The 19,091-nt window shown below is 39.9% G+C and overlaps 1 protein-coding gene and 1 non-coding gene across 2 annotated transcripts; one reads left to right on the top strand and one right to left on the bottom strand.

Annotated features, from left to right (window-relative positions):
• Positions 1 to 16,766: 16,766 nt before the first annotated feature.
• LOC125584750 lies at positions 16,767 to 16,873 on the bottom strand. Its single transcript, XR_007321659.1, has one exon. It is a non-coding gene; the product is annotated as a small nucleolar RNA R71 (small nucleolar RNA).
• A 679-nt stretch (positions 16,874 to 17,552) lies between these two features.
• On the top strand, positions 17,553 to 18,861 carry LOC125583223. Its single transcript, XM_048749859.1, has 5 exons — positions 17,553 to 17,589; positions 17,700 to 18,226; positions 18,275 to 18,472; positions 18,550 to 18,627; positions 18,703 to 18,861. Exons 1-5 carry the CDS (start codon positions 17,553 to 17,555, stop codon positions 18,859 to 18,861), a joined length of 999 nt encoding a protein of 332 aa, XP_048605816.1.
• Positions 18,862 to 19,091: the final 230 nt, after the last annotated feature.

Raw genomic sequence — 19,091 nt, 5'->3', positions numbered from 1 at the left:
TTTTTGGGACTTAATCAATCTACATATTTCAGGACTCAAGTCTTCCTCTTGATACTCAGTTACCTGTTGCTGCCACTAGTCTCACCTTAGGCAATGGAACTTATTTTTCACAACTGCTTCATGTTAATACTTCATTCTCTATACCACTTATATTTGAATTATCTATCATTTTTTAATTTGTGTATGTCTCATATTTTGTAGGGATTTGACAAGAGTTGTGGTGGATCACCGTAAAACTCTGTTATTTTAAATATGAAAGCATATATTAATTATGTTTTGTTTTCGTTCCAACTTTTGGTGTTTCTAGCATATTCTTGTTTTTACACTTATTATTATCTTCAAATCAAGGTCATATTCAGCTTCAACGTCTCTGTTGAACCTTTAGCAAAGCACACACAATGTCCCAACACTTCATAGACTGCTCTGTTCTTGTATTGAATATATTAGTATTCCCAGCTAAGTAGAAAAGTGTACAACATTGCGACAAAATAGTTTGAGAACGTGGGTTGTTTTTATCCATGTACATGTTCTTGTAAATTATGTCAATGTGTATACTCTCATTCATTCATATGTGTAGAAACTATATAATAAGGGTTGGAAAATAAACTGGTCCAAGTAGCTTAAAACAAGCATTTATACAACATCATGAATGAATGATCTTCAGTAGCAGGTAAATCAGAGTAAAATGAACTGGTTTCAGGCCATTCTGGTCATAACCTCTTGAAGAAGAAACTTTGTATCTTTATAACACGAGGCTAAGTTCTTCGTTTTAGTTGCATTCTTCTTAAGTCTATATGTTCTCCTTTTCTTTCATAGATGTTCTCTTCCTCTAGTGACAACGAAGAACAAACCAGAGCAAAAAAAAAATTCATTATCTCCTCACAATGAAGCACTGGCTTACTGCTCTTCACTTTGTCGACGTATATTCAACCCTTAGCCATGATCCTGGTCCTTATCTTTGTAGTGCGTCGTCATGAATACCAACCAGAAATAGCTATTCTCTCTCACCTTCTTACTCGATGAATCCTTACATCGTGATGTGAAACTTCTATAAAATACATTATATTGCCTTATAAAAACATACAGTACACATTTATAATGTCTTATAAACAGAGACATGAAAGCATTCTTCTTAACTCTAGTTGTACGGCTCACTGTGTTTATCTTGTTCACTCACTCTCTGTTTTTGTTCTCACACTCACTCTGTTTTGTCTTGTGTTTCATTATTACACAAGCACACACAGTCTCTTACTCCCTCGTTTCTTTTCTTGTTCTTGTAGAGAGAGAAGAGAGTAATCTTCTTCTTCACTCTTCCGTTTCTTGCGCCTCAAGTCTCTTCTCCTTCTTTCTTCTTTGTAGCTTGTTCTCTGCTACCCTTCTTTGTTCTTGTTCTTGGGAACTTCTCTTAGATCCACTTCGTCTGTAGATTTAATCAAAAGTTCAATTCCAATAAAAAACATATCTTTTAACTAGATGCTCTTCTTCGCCATCTTCTTCTTCCTTGTTGATAACAAACAATAATTATACTTGTGGTTAATTATGTTGTTTTAGGGAATTGACCTAATCTTAAAACATCGATTCTTAAATTTGAATAAGGATAAAAGAGAGTAACGCAAACACAGATCTCGAACCTTTGTTTGAAAAACTACAATCTGTGTTTTTTAGGGACTGTGAAGAAGCCTCTGAGTTTGAAGAAGCAGCAGCCGACGAGATGTTTTGATGAACGTCATTAAGTCGACGTCTTCCTTTTTTTAAAGCTATTTTCCTTTTTTTCTTTAGTTTTAATACCTTTTTTGATTAATCCTACATGACAATTTGATTGGTAATCACTAGTGAGGTGAATTTAGGGGATTCACCACAGGGGTGAACCCAAGTTTTGTTCTAATTTTTTCGGTTATTTTTTTCTCTGTTTTATTGAACCAAGTTGATGTACAACTCAACTCTCACATGGCAGCTCTCTTGACTCCCAAATAAAAAGAGGCTGTTTATGGAACTTTGAACAAATGGTTAGCTCGGGAGGTTGAGTTTTCATTATTGTTGCAGCTAAGGCTTTTGCAGATCTTGAGAAAGAGAAGTCAATGGCACCATGTGATTCAAGTTAAGTAACATAACTTCATATGCCCTGGGTGCAAGTTTTGCTATAGATGGTGTTCATTGTATAAAAAAACTCCAGTGGCTAAATGGATGTTAAGCAAAGAGCATTTAATATGGACGATTGGGCCGATGAGGCAGAATCTCTATGGAGCACACGCATACTCGATCAGTCTCAAGACGTTTGTTTGCTAGAATGATAGCTTTGTATGCTCACCATGACCTTCAAGATAAGGTTATCGACGTAAATTAGTTGTCTTTCGTTCACATGTACAAACATGCATATGTATATATCCCCCCAGAGTTCTTAAGTCTTGATTGTAATTTTTTAACTGTGAATTAAACAGAATAGTTGAATCTTTGTTGACAAATGCCTCACCATTTGGTCCCAAAGTGATTTTTTTGTTTCTTTATCACCAGAAGCATGAACAAAGTCATAGACTTGAAAAAAAAAAAAAAAAGTCATAGACTTGACCAACTTCAACTACCACATTATAATCATGATGTTCATCGTCATTGTGTCGTTCTTCCTCTTTGCATTTAATGTTTCTTCCATCTACCTCCATTAATACATACATCCATACCTCAAAATCATTCTTCACCCAACCATGATAATTCTTAGCCGTTCAACTACTATACTCCAAGGACACAACACCCATGATCGAGATTACGCAGGTGGCCCTCACATATTTACTATTTGTTTACAATTTTCCATCTATCACAAAACTAGACCATTGTCTAATCCCTTGGCACAATGGAAATTTAAGCTAAAAATGTTAAAGAGTATGTGAGGTTTGGTCAAAGCCCATTAGACATGTTCAATGTTGGGCCGGCTTACACAAGTTACGCGCGGACAACATATGTGCCTAATCATTGAAGCTCATTAGGTAAAGTACTGATACAAAGAAGGAGATATCACGACAGGGATCTCTAAGCTCAAGCTGAGCTTCTAGGAGGCGGGAGCTTCCATGGCGTCTCTTGGAGAGATAGAGTAAGCTAGTGATAGATATGTAATCCTAGGCTTATCTCTTACCCATGTACTTCTCTTGAAATCTCTTTATACTCTCTAGGGTTTGTATACCCACAACAGAGGGAGTAATGATCTTGTAAACCACATCGGAGGTGTTTTCCGATACTTCATAGTGGATGTTGTGGATCTTGGATCCACCCCATATGTAACGCGCTGCGGCTGTGAACTGGGTGAACAATTCTTGAGTCATGAACAAGGATGAATCGAATGAGTAGTGAAAGGTACAGAAGTATTATGAGCTTGTATTCCACAACAAGTGGGTATCATAACGCCCACAAGTGGTATCAGAGCATATGCTCATTGATTTATGGAGTCCACGTCTCGAGGAGGAGAGACATATGAAGAAGCTTCCAAGCGAGACAGAAGAAACTCGCAAGGTTTAATGGAAGCTGGTGGTCACGTGGTTCTACACACGTGGAATTCTGATTATGTTAAAATCAGAGGATAAACCGAGTTACAAGATCAGGTTAAAGAGATTTTTGGTTTACAAGAGAAGAAGAAAAACCGTTGGACGTTCTTTGCTGCTGCAGCTGCACAAGTTTATGGAGGAAGGATTCACGAGTCAGTTGAATCGGTTGAGATGATTTCTAATTATGAAATCATGGTTTCTCTAGAGTTCTCCAGGGTGCAAGAATCTGCTACTGTGTGAAAAAGACTTCGGGTTACTCACAAGATAAGATGGTGGCAGGCTGCTAGCATAAGAAAGAAAGGTTTCGGAGCTGTCCTCGATCTGCAGTCACAAGGCGTGTGTGACTATATGCATTGGAGTCTTGGGTTTCTCCATGTTCTGCAAGTTATTGGAACTGAAAGCATAGTGGAGCACAAGGGGTTTTCGCACTGGTTTTTCTATGGGATTGTCTGAAGATTCAGTGAGGGTTTTCACGGTGTTCGTGGATTGAATCTACATGGTATATCAGTTGCAGGTGGTGTTCTAATCTATGTGGGTATTTCAGCTCGGTATCTCATGGAATTCTTGGAACTAGGGGACGCCTTAGAGCCTTGAATGATATGAATGTTTCATGGCTGTTTCAAATGGTATTCTTTAGTCAGCGTGAAGGGTGTTGCAGAAGATTTGAAGGAGATCGATTCATGCGGGTTTGTCTATGTGTGATCATGAGAGTCTATAGTTGGGTAGAGGTTCAGAGAACAAGATACTACAAGGCTGCTATTTTCAGAGGGAATGCAGTGTGGTTTTCTAAGCAGATATGTGTTTGGCGTAACACATAGTTTTCTGCTGGAATGGATCTGCGAGAACGAGGAGTTACTTGTTGAAGGCAGAGTTCGGCTGAACGGGTGGCGGTATCAAATCGAGATTGATTCAGGATGGAAACATGTATGTTTTGGATTTTCTGCATGGGATTCAGTAGTAGTTTGTTTTGGCTTCTCAAGGCATATGAGGGGGAAACAAATGGGTCAACGGGGTATCACGGTTGTAGAGGTAATGATTTGTTTGAGCAGAAGTTGAGCAGAGATTCTTTGCGTCGAAAGTATTCTTAGCAAGTTGAGCTAAGCGGCGGGATCTGTTGGCAACAGCAGTGGTTTAGAGTGATGTTCAAGGCAAGGTGTTCATTCAAATTGTTACAAAGTAAATTCTTAGGATGAGGAGGTTGGTGTCTACGGGCTATTGAGGTTGGATAAGGATTGAGTCAAAGGGCTTCTGGTTTTAGGCAGTGGTGATTCAGGTTCTGCAGGAGCTTTAAGTTAGCATTGACATCAGCTGGAAATTCTGGAGAAGAAGAATCAGTAGATTTGTAGTCACGATCACAGTAAGTGTGACAAACCAAAGTTGACGTTGAACAGGTAGCGTTAGAGAAAGCAGATGGCGTTCGTTTGTGGTAGACAACAACGACGTCAGAGACAGAGGAAGAAACGTTCATATAGGATGATCTCAAAGCACATGATGGTTTCAGGTTGGTGAAATCATGATGAGACACTTGTAAGGGATGCAGCAGATGTTTGCAAGAAAGGGAAGACCCACGTAAGCAGCATCAAAAACATTTGCACAGGTGGGCGTGTTAGTGATCAGTGTTGGAGATTGATTTGAGTCGTCTGGGATGGAGGATATCTCAAGGGAAGACAGACTCACATTAAGTCAAAGCTAGACTTAAGGAGATGGAATCAAAGGTTGTCAATCTCACAGGGACTGAAGGTTTTTTCAGAGATCACAAGGAATGCATTTTATCTTAGCGAAAGATGACCAACGGATCTTGCAGCTGCAAAGGTTGGTTGTCGTGTGACAACAATATGACGAAACAAAGGTGATTTGTTTTGGGTCAGTTCAAGTCAGGCTCGTGGGTGCATTAGAGGAATGGTTTCTGGCTGGTAGAAGAAAGTCAGAGGAGTCACCAAGTTAGTGTGACTGAAACATGGTGTACCTCCACGAAGAGGAAACTAGAGCAAGGGAAAAGTGTGTAAAATCCTACACAAGTATATGCTGGAGCAAATGGCTATTTGTGGTAACAGCATGTAGCAGCTTTAGTGAGGTCTTGAGAGTGACACAGAATGTTTCTGGCTGTTAGAAGAAAGCCAGAATAGTCACCAAGTCAGTGTGGCAGGAATAGGTTGTACCTCCACGAAGAAGCAACTAGAGCAAGGACAAAGTGTGTAAAAGCCTATAAAAGGATATGTTGGAGCAAATGGCTATTTGTAGTAACAGCATGTAGCAGCTTTAGTGAGGTCGTGTGAGTGACAGGAAGAACCTAAAGGGAAAAGGTGATTCAAGGTTAGACTTAGCTTGAAAATTCTGGTCAAAGGCAAAGAAAAATGCGCAGGCGGAATCGGATTGAACAGGTTGTTACGACTGGTTGTAATCCTGAGGATAAAGGGTATGAGACAACAGTCATCAACACTTGTTCAAGAAGCAGAAAGTCGCTACCACAGCTAGTAGAAGCGTGTGTGAGTTATACCTTAGAGGAATCGTCGTGGATGTCTGAGTCAGAAATTCAAGATGAATAGACTCAGAAGAGGAGTAAGGAACACCAGTCTGGTGTCACGACCATAAGTGTCAAGGTGGAGCTCTCAGACAAGAATCGAAGCTCAAAGGCAAAAGGAGAAATTTGCAGACTTGACCAGGTCGGAACTTCAGGCCTGAACAGGTTATGGTTCAAGTATAGTTACAGGTGGAGAAATTCGTCATGAGACTCAAGTTTGACACAAGAGAAGTTATAAGGGATTATCTCAGAAGCATCACATGCATAGATGATGTGAGATAAGGTTAAGAGGCCGACATGAACAATGAACAGTTGCAGAAACTTAGTTACAGAGACATGGAACTTCTAAAGGGTTATTTGATTCAAGTGGAGCCACTGAGATTATATAAGGATTGATGCATCAGGGATATATAAATATGATTCCAGGTGAAGTGAGTCACTGGTTAGAAGATGTCTTGATTGGTTCAGCTGAAGGGGTAAAGTTTCGGTTAGCAACATGTTCAGCTCAAGGGAGTAAGAGCTGAAAGGAAGGTTATTCCATGACAAGAGGGTCGTGGATATGTTCGGTGTATCAAGGCCAGGAGTGTCAAGGTCAGTTAACAAGTACAAGGCGCATCATTAGGAGATTTGTAAGAGGAGTCTTACATAAGGGAACTTGTCGGCGAGACAAGTAAATCGGCATATGTATCATGAGTACACCGCAGTGAGGTTGATACAGAGGACCATGAAATCAGAGCCGAGTATGAGGCAATATAACATGTGGTGAGGTACTTGGTTAAACTGAAGGGAAGTAAGTTGATATCTTGTATAATTACATGATTTTAGCCATTAATTCTTATACATTTTGATCATATAGATTAAGAATTAGGCATCTTTAGAGTCCATATTGAATTCATTGTCCTTATTAGGCATCTTTAGAGTCCATATTGAATTCATATACACCAGAAGTCTTTACCTTGTTCCAGAAGGAATACATACCTATAGGTGATTATGTTGCCAAAAGGGTCAATAAGTCTGAGATGGTGAGTGCTGAATACAATGTATCTTTTTGTGGTGTTGGAAGAAATCATTTGGTTAACTATGTTGCTGCAAACGAAATGATACATTGTAGTTGCATGAAGTTTTCTTTTGGCGGAATCTTATGTCGTCATGCATTAAAAGTGTTGGCAAAGAAGGATGTTAGAAGAATTCCACCTACTTACATTCTGAATCGATGGAGTAAAGAGGCTAAAGCACGAACCATATTCTTTTACCATTCAGCGACACCTAATGATACAGTGAAGCAATCGATCGGAAAGCGATATAGTCATATATGTCGTACTTTCCGTGAGATTGCGTTTGTTGCTGCTGACGTTGTGTGCAGATGAAGCTGCCTCTCAGTTGCTTGAAAAATTGGTGGAAAAGAAAAAGGAACTTGTGAAAGGTAATAAATGGATGGTCCACTCTTCAGATTTTGAACTTATGGAAGAAGAAGATGAAGAAGAAGTTCTAAACGCACGTGGAATAAAAAGAAAAAAAACTTCCTGGATGACCAAAGAACCAAAAAGTCGGACGCCATAGTCGGTATATGAGTGTGCTTGAAACAAAAATCGTGGTATATCAAAATCATCCAATAATGCTACAGCCAAAAAAAGTTGTCATTTCATGTATTTGATATATATATATAGTTTTTTTTTGTTTACCCAATCTTCATCGAATTTTGGGACTTAATCAATCTACATATTTCAGGACTCAAGTCTTCCTCTTGATACTCAGTTACCTGTTGCTGCCACTAGTCTCACCTTAGGCAATGGAACTTATTTTTCACAACTGCTTCATGTTAATACTTCATTCTCTATACCACTTATATTTGAATTATCTATCATTTTTTAATTTGTGTATGTCTCATATTTTGTAGGGATTTGACAAGAGTTGTGGTGGATCACCGTAAAACTCTGTTATTTTAAATATGAAAGCATATATTAATTATGTTTTGTTTTCGTTCCAACTTTTGGTGTTTCTAGCATATTCTTGTTTTTACACTTATTATTATCTTCAAATCAAGGTCATATTCAGCTTCAACGTCTCTGTTGAACCTTTAGCAAAGCACACACAATGTCCCAACACTTCATAGACTGCTCTGTTCTTGTATTGAATATATTAGTATTCCCAGCTAAGTAGAAAAGTGTACAACATTGCGACAAAATAGTTTGAGAACGTGGGTTGTTTTTATCCATGTACATGTTCTTGTAAATTATGTCAATGTGTATACTCTCATTCATTCATATGTGTAGAAACTATATAATAAGGGTTGGAAAATAAACTGGTCCAAGTAGCTTAAAACAAGCATTTATACAACATCATGAATGAATGATCTTCAGTAGCAGGTAAATCAGAGTAAAATGAACTGGTTTCAGGCCATTCTGGTCATAACCTCTTGAAGAAGAAACTTTGTATCTTTATAACACGAGGCTAAGTTCTTCGTTTTAGTTGCATTCTTCTTAAGTCTATATGTTCTCCCTTTTCTTTCATAGATGTTCTCTTCCTCTAGTGACAACGAAGAACAAACCAGAGCAAAAAAAAAAATTCATTATCTCCTCACAATGAAGCACTGGCTTACTGCTCTTCACTTTGTCGACGTATATTCAACCCTTAGCCATGATCCTGGTCCTTATCTTTGTAGTGCGTCGTCATGAATACCAACCAGAAATAGCTATTCTCTCTCACCTTCTTACTCGATGAATCCTTACATCGTGATGTGAAACTTCTATAAAATACATTATATTACCTTATAAAAACATACAGTACACATTTATAATGTCTTATAAACAGAGACATGAAAGCATTCTTCTTAACTCTAGTTGTACGGCTCACTGTGTTTATCTTGTTCACTCACTCTCTGTTTTTGTTCTCACACTCACTCTGTTTTGTCTTGTGTTTCATTATTACACAAGCACACACAGTCTCTTTACTCCCTCGTTTCTTTTCTTGTTCTTGTAGAGAGAGAAGAGAGTAATCTTCTTCTTCACTCTTCCGTTTCTTGCGCCTCAAGTCTCTTCTCCTTCTTTCTTCTTTGTAGCTTGTTCTCTGCTACCCTTCTTTGTTCTTGTTCTTGGGAACTTCTCTTAGATCCACTTCGTCTGTAGATTTAATCAAAAGTTCAATTCCAATAAAAAACATATCTTTTAACTAGATGCTCTTCTTCGCCATCTTCTTCTTCCTTGTTGATAACAAACAATAATTATACTTGTGGTTAATTATGTTGTTTTAGGGAATTGACCTAATCTTAAAACATCGATTCTTAAATTTGAATAAGGATAAAAGAGAGTAACGCAAACACAGATCTCGAACCTTTGTTTGAAAAACTACAATCTGTGTTTTTTAGGGACTGTGAAGAAGCCTCTGAGTTTGAAGAAGCAGCAGCCGACGAGATGTTTTGATGAACGTCATTAAGTCGACGTCTTCCTTTTTTTTAAAGCTATTTTCCTTTTTTTTCTTTAGTTTTAATACCTTTTTTGATTAATCCTACATGACAATTTGATTGGTAATCACTAGTGAGGTGAATTTAGGGGATTCACCACAGGGGTGAACCCAAGTTTTGTTCTAATTTTTTCGGTTATTTTTTCTCTGTTTTATTGAACCAAGTTGATGTACAACTCAACTCTCACATGGCAGCTCTCTTGACTCCCAAATAAAAAGAGGCTGTTTATGGAACTTTGAACAAATGGTTAGCTCGGGAGGTTGAGTTTTCATTATTGTTGCAGCTAAGGCTTTTGCAGATCTTGAGAAAGAGAAGTCAATGGCACCATGTGATTCAAGTTAAGTAACATAACTTCATATGCCCTGGGTGCAAGTTTTGCTATAGATGGTGTTCATTGGTATAAAAAAACTCCAGTGGCTAAATGGATGTTAAGCAAAGAGCATTTAATATGGACGATTGGGCCGATGAGGCAGAATCTCTATGGAGCACACGCATACTCGATCAGTCTCAAGACGTTTGTTTGCTAGAATGATAGCTTTGTATGCTCACCATGACCTTCAAGATAAGGTTATCGACGTAAATTAGTTGTCTTTCGTTCACATGTACAAACATGCATATGTATATATCCCCCAGAGTTCTTAAGTCTTGATTGTAATTTTTTAACTGTGAATTAAACAGAATAGTTGAATCTTTGTTGACAAATGCCTCACCATTTGGTCCCAAAGTGATTTTTTTGTTTCTTTATCACCAGAAGCATGAACAAAGTCATAGACTTGAAAAAAAAAAAAAAAAGTCATAGACTTGACCAACTTCAACTACCACATTATAATCATGATGTTCATCGTCATTGTGTCGTTCTTCCTCTTTGCATTTAATGTTTCTTCCATCTACCTCCATTAATACATACATCCATACCTCAAAATCATTCTTCACCCAACCATGATAATTCTTAGCCGTTCAACTACTATACTCCAAGGACACAACACCCATGATCGAGATTACGCAGGTGGCCCTCACATATTTACTATTTGTTTACAATTTTCCATCTATCACAAAACTAGACCATTGTCTAATCCCTTGGCACAATGGAAATTTAAGCTAAAAATGTTAAAGAGTATGTGAGGTTTGGTCAAAGCCCATTAGACATGTTCAATGTTGGGCCGGCTTACACAAGTTACGCGCGGACAACATATGTGCCTAATCATTGAAGCTCATTAGGTAAAGTACTGATACAAAGAAGGAGATATCACGACAGGGATCTCTAAGCTCAAGCTGAGCTTCTAGGAGGCGGGAGCTTCCATGGCGTCTCTTGGAGAGATAGAGTAAGCTAGTGATAGATATGTAATCCTAGGCTTATCTCTTACCCATGTACTTCTCTTGAAATCTCTTTATACTCTCTAGGGTTTGTATACCCACAACAGAGGGAGTAATGATCTTGTAAACCACATCGGAGGTGTTTTCCGATACTTCATAGTGGATGTTGTGGATCTTGGATCCACCCCATATGTAACGCGCTGCGGCTGTGAACTGGGTGAACAATTCTTGAGTCATGAACAAGGATGAATCGAATGAGTAGTGAAAGGTACAGAAGTATTATGAGCTTGTATTCCACAACAAGTGGGTATCATAACGCCCACAAGTGGTATCAGAGCATATGCTCATTGATTTATGGAGTCCACGTCTCGAGGAGGAGAGACATATGAAGAAGCTTCCAAGCGAGACAGAAGAAACTCGCAAGGTTTAATGGAAGCTGGTGGTCACGTGGTTCTACACACGTGGAATTCTGATTATGTTAAAAATCAGAGGATAAACCGAGTTACAAGATCAGGTTAAAGAGATTTTTGGTTTACAAGAGAAGAAGAAAAACCGTTGGACGTTCTTTGCTGCAGCTGCACAAGTTTATGGAGGAAGGATTCACGAGTCAGTTGAATCGGTTGAGATGATTTCTAATTATGAAATCATGGTTTCTCTAGAGTTCTCCAGGGTGCAAGAATCTGCTACTGTGTGAAAAAGACTTCGGGTTACTCACAAGATAAGATGGTGGCAGGCTGCTAGCATAAGAAAGAAAGGTTTCGGAGCTGTCCTCGATCTGCAGTCACAAGGCGTGTGTGACTATATGCATTGGAGTCTTGGGTTTCTCCATGTTCTGCAAGTTATTGGAACTGAAAGCATAGTGGAGCACAAGGGGTTTTCGCACTGGTTTTTCTATGGGATTGTCTGAAGATTCAGTGAGGGTTTTCACGGTGTTCGTGGATTGAATCTACATGGTATATCAGTTGCAGGTGGTGTTCTAATCTATGTGGGTATTTCAGCTCGGTATCTCATGGAATTCTTGGAACTAGGGGACGCCTTAGAGCCTTGAATGATATGAATGTTTCATGGCTGTTTCAAATGGTATTCTTTAGTCAGCGTGAAGGGTGTTGCAGAAGATTTGAAGGAGATCGATTCATGCGGGTTTGTCTATGTGTGATCATGAGAGTCTATAGTTGGGTAGAGGTTCAGAGAACAAGATACTACAAGGCTGCTATTTTCAGAGGGAATGCAGTGTGGTTTTCTAAGCAGATATGTGTTTGGCGTAACACATAGTTTTCTGCTGGAATGGATCTGCGAGAACGAGGAGTTACTTGTTGAAGGCAGAGTTCGGCTGAACGGGTGGCGGTATCAAATCGAGATTGATTCAGGATGGAAACATGTATGTTTTGGATTTTCTGCATGGGATTCAGTAGTAGTTTGTTTTGGCTTCTCAAGGCATATGAGGGGGAAACAAATGGGTCAACGGGGTATCACGGTTGTAGAGGTAATGATTTGTTTGAGCAGAAGTTGAGCAGAGATTCTTTGCGTCGAAAGTATTCTTAGCAAGTTGAGCTAAGCGGCGGGATCTGTTGGCAACAGCAGTGGTTTAGAGTGATGTTCAAGGCAAGGTGTTCATTCAAATTGTTACAAAGTAAATTCTTAGGATGAGGAGGTTGGTGTCTACGGGCTATTGAGGTTGGATAAGGATTGAGTCAAAGGGCTTCTGGTTTTAGGCAGTGGTGATTCAGGTTCTGCAGGAGCTTTAAGTTAGCATTGACATCAGCTGGAAATTCTGGAGAAGAAGAATCAGTAGATTTGTAGTCACGATCACAGTAAGTGTGACAAACCAAAGTTGACGTTGAACAGGTAGCGTTAGAGAAAGCAGATGGCGTTCGTTTGTGGTAGACAACAACGACGTCAGAGACAGAGGAAGAAACGTTCATATAGGATGATCTCAAAGCACATGATGGTTTCAGGTTGGTGAAATCATGATGAGACACTTGTAAGGGATGCAGCAGATGTTTGCAAGAAAGGGAAGACCCACGTAAGCAGCATCAAAAACATTTGCACAGGTGGGCGTGTTAGTGATCAGTGTTGGAGATTGATTTGAGTCGTCTGGGATGGAGGATATCTCAAGGGAAGACAGACTCACATTAAGTCAAAGCTAGACTTAAGGAGATGGAATCAAAGGTTGTCAATCTCACAGGGACTGAAGGTTTTTTCAGAGATCACAAGGAATGCATTTTATCTTAGCGAAAGATGACCAACGGATCTTGCAGCTGCAAAGGTTGGTTGTCGTGTGACAACAATATGACGAAACAAAGGTGATTTGTTTTGGGTCAGTTCAAGTCAGGCTCGTGGGTGCATTAGAGGAATGGTTTCTGGCTGGTAGAAGAAAGTCAGAGGAGTCACCAAGTTAGTGTGACTGAAACATGGTGTACCTCCACGAAGAGGAAACTAGAGCAAGGGAAAAGTGTGTAAAATCCTACACAAGTATATGCTGGAGCAAATGGCTATTTGTGGTAACAGCATGTAGCAGCTTTAGTGAGGTCTTGAGAGTGACACAGAATGTTTCTGGCTGTTAGAAGAAAGCCAGAATAGTCACCAAGTCAGTGTGGCAGGAATAGGTTGTACCTCCACGAAGAAGCAACTAGAGCAAGGACAAAGTGTGTAAAAGCCTATAAAAGGATATGTTGGAGCAAATGGCTATTTGTAGTAACAGCATGTAGCAGCTTTAGTGAGGTCGTGTGAGTGACAGGAAGAACCTAAAGGGAAAAGGTGATTCAAGGTTAGACTTAGCTTGAAAATTCTGGTCAAAGGCAAAGAAAAATGCGCAGGCGGAATCGGATTGAACAGGTTGTTACGACTGGTTGTAATCCTGAGGATAAAGGGTATGAGACAACAGTCATCAACACTTGTTCAAGAAGCAGAAAGTCGCTACCACAGCTAGTAGAAGCGTGTGTGAGTTATACCTTAGAGGAATCGTCGTGGATGTCTGAGTCAGAAATTCAAGATGAATAGACTCAGAAGAGGAGTAAGGAACACCAGTCTGGTGTCACGACCATAAGTGTCAAGGTGGAGCTCTCAGACAAGAATCGAAGCTCAAAGGCAAAAGGAGAAATTTGCAGACTTGACCAGGTCGGAACTTCAGGCCTGAACAGGTTATGGTTCAAGTATAGTTACAGGTGGAGAAATTCGTCATGAGACTCAAGTTTGACACAAGAGAAGTTATAAGGGATTATCTCAGAAGCATCACATGCATAGATGATGTGAGATAAGGTTAAGAGGCCGACATGAACAATGAACAGTTGCAGAAACTTAGTTACAGAGACATGGAACTTCTAAAGGGTTATTTGATTCAAGTGGAGCCACTGAGATTATATAAGGATTGATGCATCAGGGATATATATAATATGATTCCAGGTGAAGTGAGTCACTGGTTAGAAGATGTCTTGATTGGTTCAGCTGAAGGGGTAAAAGTTTCGGTTAGCAACATGTTCAGCTCAAGGGAGTAAGAGCTGAAAGGAAAGGTTATTCCATGACAAGAGGGTCGTGGATATGTTCGGTGTATCAAGGCCAGGAGTGTCAAGGTCAGTTAACAAGTACAAGGCGCATCATTAGGAGATTTGTAAGAGGAGTCTTACATAAGGGAACTTGTCGGCGAGACAAGTAAATCGGCATATGTATCATGAGTACACCGCAGTGAGGTTGATACAGAGGACCATGAAATCAGAGCCGAGTATGAGGCAATATAACATGTGGTGAGGTACTTGGTTAAACTGAAGGGAAGTAAGTTGATATCTTGTATAATTACATGATTTTAGCCATTAATTCTTATACATTTTGATCATATAGATTAAGAATTAGGCATCTTTAGAGTCCATATTGAATTCATTGTCCTTATTAGGTGTTGGAGTGTGCCATGGAGTGATTTGAGATGTTTGGGAGCATTGTGATCCAAAAAGGGGTAAAAGATGAGCATGGATGGAGGCCTTAGAGAAATCTTCTATTGTTAAGTTTTGTGGGAACACAGTAAATTGAGTTAACTTTCTACTGGAAGTGGTTTCAAGTCATTTGGAGATGTAATGAAGGAGTTATGATCAATTTTACTAGAGGCATATCCATCCTTATCGAGCATCGTAGAGTGACCTTCCAGAGCGACACCATAAGGTAGCTCCCAACCCAGAGCGACCTCCAGAGCGATCCACCTACGTCACTCACCTTTTCATCACTTTGGAGGCAAAAAAATAGGCCTGGAGCGACCTCTCAGAGCGACCAGCTGAGGTCGCTCCCAAGCCAGAGCGACTTCCCGGAGCGACACCACGAAGTCTCTGCGCGTCATTTACTCAGTCGAAACTTATGATTTTCCACAGACCTTTTGGTCATTTGTCTTGACATTTTACACTTTCTAAACCTAAGTTTAAGTACCTTTTGTAAGCCAAGGAGGCAGATTATCTTTTATCTGGGAGAAAACCACCAAAAACCTCTTGAAAAAGTTCATCTCTTTGATTGATTTGATCATATGTTATCCTGTTGATTTCTAATATATTATATGTATTTCTCTACATGATTAATCTGAAATCCAATATGAGTTTAAGAGGAATCATGAAGAGTAGTAAGTAATCCACTCTTGAATTCATGGGTTAGGGAGATTAAGGGTGATTAGGCTAGGTCTAGGATGTTATAGTGTAAATCCTTCTTATTCCTTGATAGAAGAGTATTCATAATGTATCTTCTGAGTTGGCCTCTCAAAAGTTGATATTTAGGCATTTACCACCCACAAGGTGTTTGATGAAATGCCTGAGACAACTCTCCTAAGCTTTTAACATACTTTACCAAAGACATTTGTTGTTAAAGGTGTTAAGATAGCCAATAGACTTGTTAGTAATGATTGCTTTCATATTATTCAACCAAAGACATTTGATGTTTGAAATATGTTAGTAAATGAACATTCATCTAGACATAGAGTTTGTTTAAGATTGTGTATAAGCTTAAGGTTGATATTTTGATTGATCATTTGCCATCCTTAGTTCGAAACTTGATCACCCAAGGTCTAATTCCTACACCCATGAGTTCTCTTTTATCATAACAAAAGAAAGTCATTTCTTTTATTGTTTTATTGTTCTGTTATTGCATTCTATTATTAGTAGTAGTTTTAAACCATCCAAATTATCTGTTGCACTTAGATTAAGTACGTACTTGCATTCTCGGTGCTTTGAATCCCTTATAATTGGTTTGACAATCTTTTATACTACATCATTTGTCTTAGGAGCCTTGAAAACTTCTAACATCAAATTGGCGCCGTTGCCAAATTCTGAGTAGATTTCAACATTGAGATTTAGTCATTTGCTTGAGACTAAGTCATTTTTATTTTTCTTTTGTTACTGATTCTCCTTCTTCACTTCCCTTTAACTTTCAGGTGTATGAACTTGAGGAGCAGGGTCCATCAAACCTAGTTTCAAGAGTTGCAGACATCAGAGCTTTAGAGAGAGTGTGTGCTAGAGCGAGAAGAGAAGAAGAGCAACAGGCTCACTTGCAGAGATTGGATATTGATATGGCAGATCAACCGCAAGGGCTAGAACACCCACAACGAGAAGCTCGACCCATTGGAACTTATGACCTCCTCAACATTCATGGTCATAGACTGGGAATCCGAGCACCGGCTGTGGCAGCTAACAACTTTGAGATCAAATTAGGACTCCTCAACGTGTTCGAGAACAACAAGTATCATGGCTTGGCTTTAGAGGACCCATTTGATCACTTGGACAGGTTCGACAGCTACTGTGGGTTGTCAAAAACCAATGGTGTGTTAGAGGACGCCTTAAAGCTCAAGTTATTCCCTTTCTCTTTGGGGGATAAGGCACGTCAGTGGGAGAAGTCTCTACCCAGTGACTCTATCACCACCTGGGATGACTGCAAGAAAGCATTTTTGGAGAAGTTCTTCTCTACTTCATGAACTGCTAAGGTGAGAAATGAGATATCCAGCTTTCAACAGAAGAACTTGGAAGGATTCAGTGAAGCTTGGGTGAGATTCAAGGGCTACCAAGCTTAATGCCCACACCATGGTTTCTCTAAGGAAAGCTTGCTGAGCACATTCTACAGGGGTTTCTTAAGTACAGAGCCAGATTAGATACAGCTAGCAATGAGTTCTTCTTGGGAAGAACTGAGGAAGATGCAGAGGAGCTGGTTAACAATATGGTAAAAAGTGACGCAGTCTATAGTGGAGACCACGACAGAGGCAGTAGAACAGATGACAAGCAAACGAGGAAGGAGTTAAAGGCTCTACAGGATAAGATAGACATACTCATTGCTGATAAATCCACCCAAGCGCAGCTGAACTTTGTTGGTAACCCAAACCAAGAGACACCACCTGTTATCAATGAGGTTGAGGGTTTGGAAGGTCAAGAAGAGCTGTGTTTCATCAACAACAATGGCAGTTGGTACAAGAAAGAGCCCAACTTTCAGTACAACAACTACCAACAGAAATCCAATCCTAACAACCAACAGAGTGGTTATCAGCCTAGGAACAACCAGCAAGGCAACTATCAGCCTCAGCAAAACCCTCCTCCTCGTTTCTCCAACAAAGGGAACCAGTCTTCTCAACAACAAGCTAATCCTTCTACCTCTACTCCTCAGGAAAGCAGCAATGATGTTCTACTGAAACAGATCTTGGAGTCTCAGACTAGAAGTGAGAAGCAAGTTGGATATGAGTTGAAGAACCTTCACTCCAAGATTGATGGAAGTTGCAATGAGCTCAACAACAAGTTCAGGGCTTTGGAAAACCAGTTTGCTTCCATGACCACTCACCAGAATCGCCAGCAAGGGTCTCTACCTGGAAAATCTAAGCAAAATCCCAAGGAGTATTGCAATGTTGTCCTCTCTACTACTTCTTCAGGGATTGAATTGAGTAACCACAAGAAAGAGGTAGATGAAATTGAAAGATTGGTGTTTGGAACTGAGATTGAACAGTTTGAGCATCTGATTGTAGCAACAGCTGAGGCAAAGATTGTGGAGGAAGCTGACAAAATGGTTGAAGCAAAGATTTCGAAGAGAGTTGACCAGACGCTGAAAGAGGTCAAGCTAGAGGACACCACTGAGGTTGAGCAGTCACCCTATGACAAGCTCCCATTTCCACAATGGGTCCTCACCAAAGCTCAGAAGAAGGTGATTTCCAAGTTTAGAATAGACCTAAGTGATATTGGACTTAAGCTTCCAGCGATTTCGGGTATGCGTGAGGCTCATGTCCAAATGATGCTCATCAAGGACATTGTAGACCACCAAGCAGAAGTAGTAGAGCTTCTCAACATCTCAACATTGAAACTTGATCCACCAGTCACACCAAAGTCTCTCCCTAAACTAGAATCCCAAGGGAAGTTCACCTTGTCTTGCTCCATTGGTAAGCTCACCTTTGATGATGCTCTTGTTGATTCTGGTGCAAGTGTGAATGTGATCTCAATGGAGATGGTGAAGAGTCTTGAGATTGAACACATGGAGCCAGATACTTCCTCTCTCACGTTTGGGGATTCCTCTTCTACTACCCCTATTGGTCTCATCAAGGACTTCCCTTTGAAGATTGGATCTTACACTATCCCTATAGACCTCACTGTCTTGAAGATGGCCACTGAAAAGAGAGTTCCATTGATCCTGGGCACACCATTCCTTACTACTGTGGGTGCTTGCATCGATTTTGCCGAAACAAGGTCACACTCCTCAATGTGAACAAAGCTGTCTCTTACCCAATTCAGTCTCCACTGGACGTTGAGTATTGTGGAACCATCACTTGTGGAAACCCCTCCATTGAGAAGATCAAGGATGCAGTGGTTGTTAGTAAGAAAGAAAGTCTTGATGGATAGTCCTCTAAAGAGATATGTGATGAGCATTTGAAAAGTGCTAAAAAGGAGGAGGTGAGTCGAGCCACAAAGGCTGCTCATGACAAGAAGGCCACAAGGACTCATCAACTCCAAGATGATCCAACCAAGCTTCAAGAGCCTCTCTCTCAGGTCCTCACCATCACTCTTGAAGGTGGGAAGGATCCTCCTTCTCCACTTTCCACTTGAGGTACCACTCCACCACCTTTCCATTGTATATACCAGTTTTTCTTTGCATTTATCTCTCTTTTAGGTATCTCTTTCAACTTACTAACACAGAGACTGTGTGAACTAAGTTTGGGGGAGGTACCAAGTATTTGATCATGTTTTCTTTGATGATTTTGAGTCTCATGCATTGCATTGTACATACATATTTGCATAGAAAAACCAAAAAAAACTTAACTAAAAAAAGAGTTTTT

This window comes from Brassica napus, chromosome C3 (genome assembly GCF_020379485.1).
Source record: "Brassica napus cultivar Da-Ae chromosome C3, Da-Ae, whole genome shotgun sequence".
Classification (NCBI taxonomy): Eukaryota; Viridiplantae; Streptophyta; class Magnoliopsida; order Brassicales; family Brassicaceae; genus Brassica; species Brassica napus.
The sequence above is the reverse complement of the archived record's forward strand: the minus strand, read 5'-3'. Positions and strand labels throughout refer to the sequence as shown.

Excerpts from the sequence above, each read along its gene's own strand:
- LOC125583223 (XM_048749859.1), top strand. The coding sequence starts at position 17,553 with ATGAGCTCAACAACAAGTTCAGGGCTTTGGAAAACCA. Across the intron at positions 17,590-17,699 it reads TTCAGGGCTTTGGAAAACCA|GGATTGAATTGAGTAACCAC; the intron begins GTTTGCTTCCAT and ends CTACTTCTTCAG. Across the intron at positions 18,628-18,702 it reads AGATCAAGGATGCAGTGGTT|GAGGAGGTGAGTCGAGCCAC; the intron begins GTTAGTAAGAAA and ends AGTGCTAAAAAG.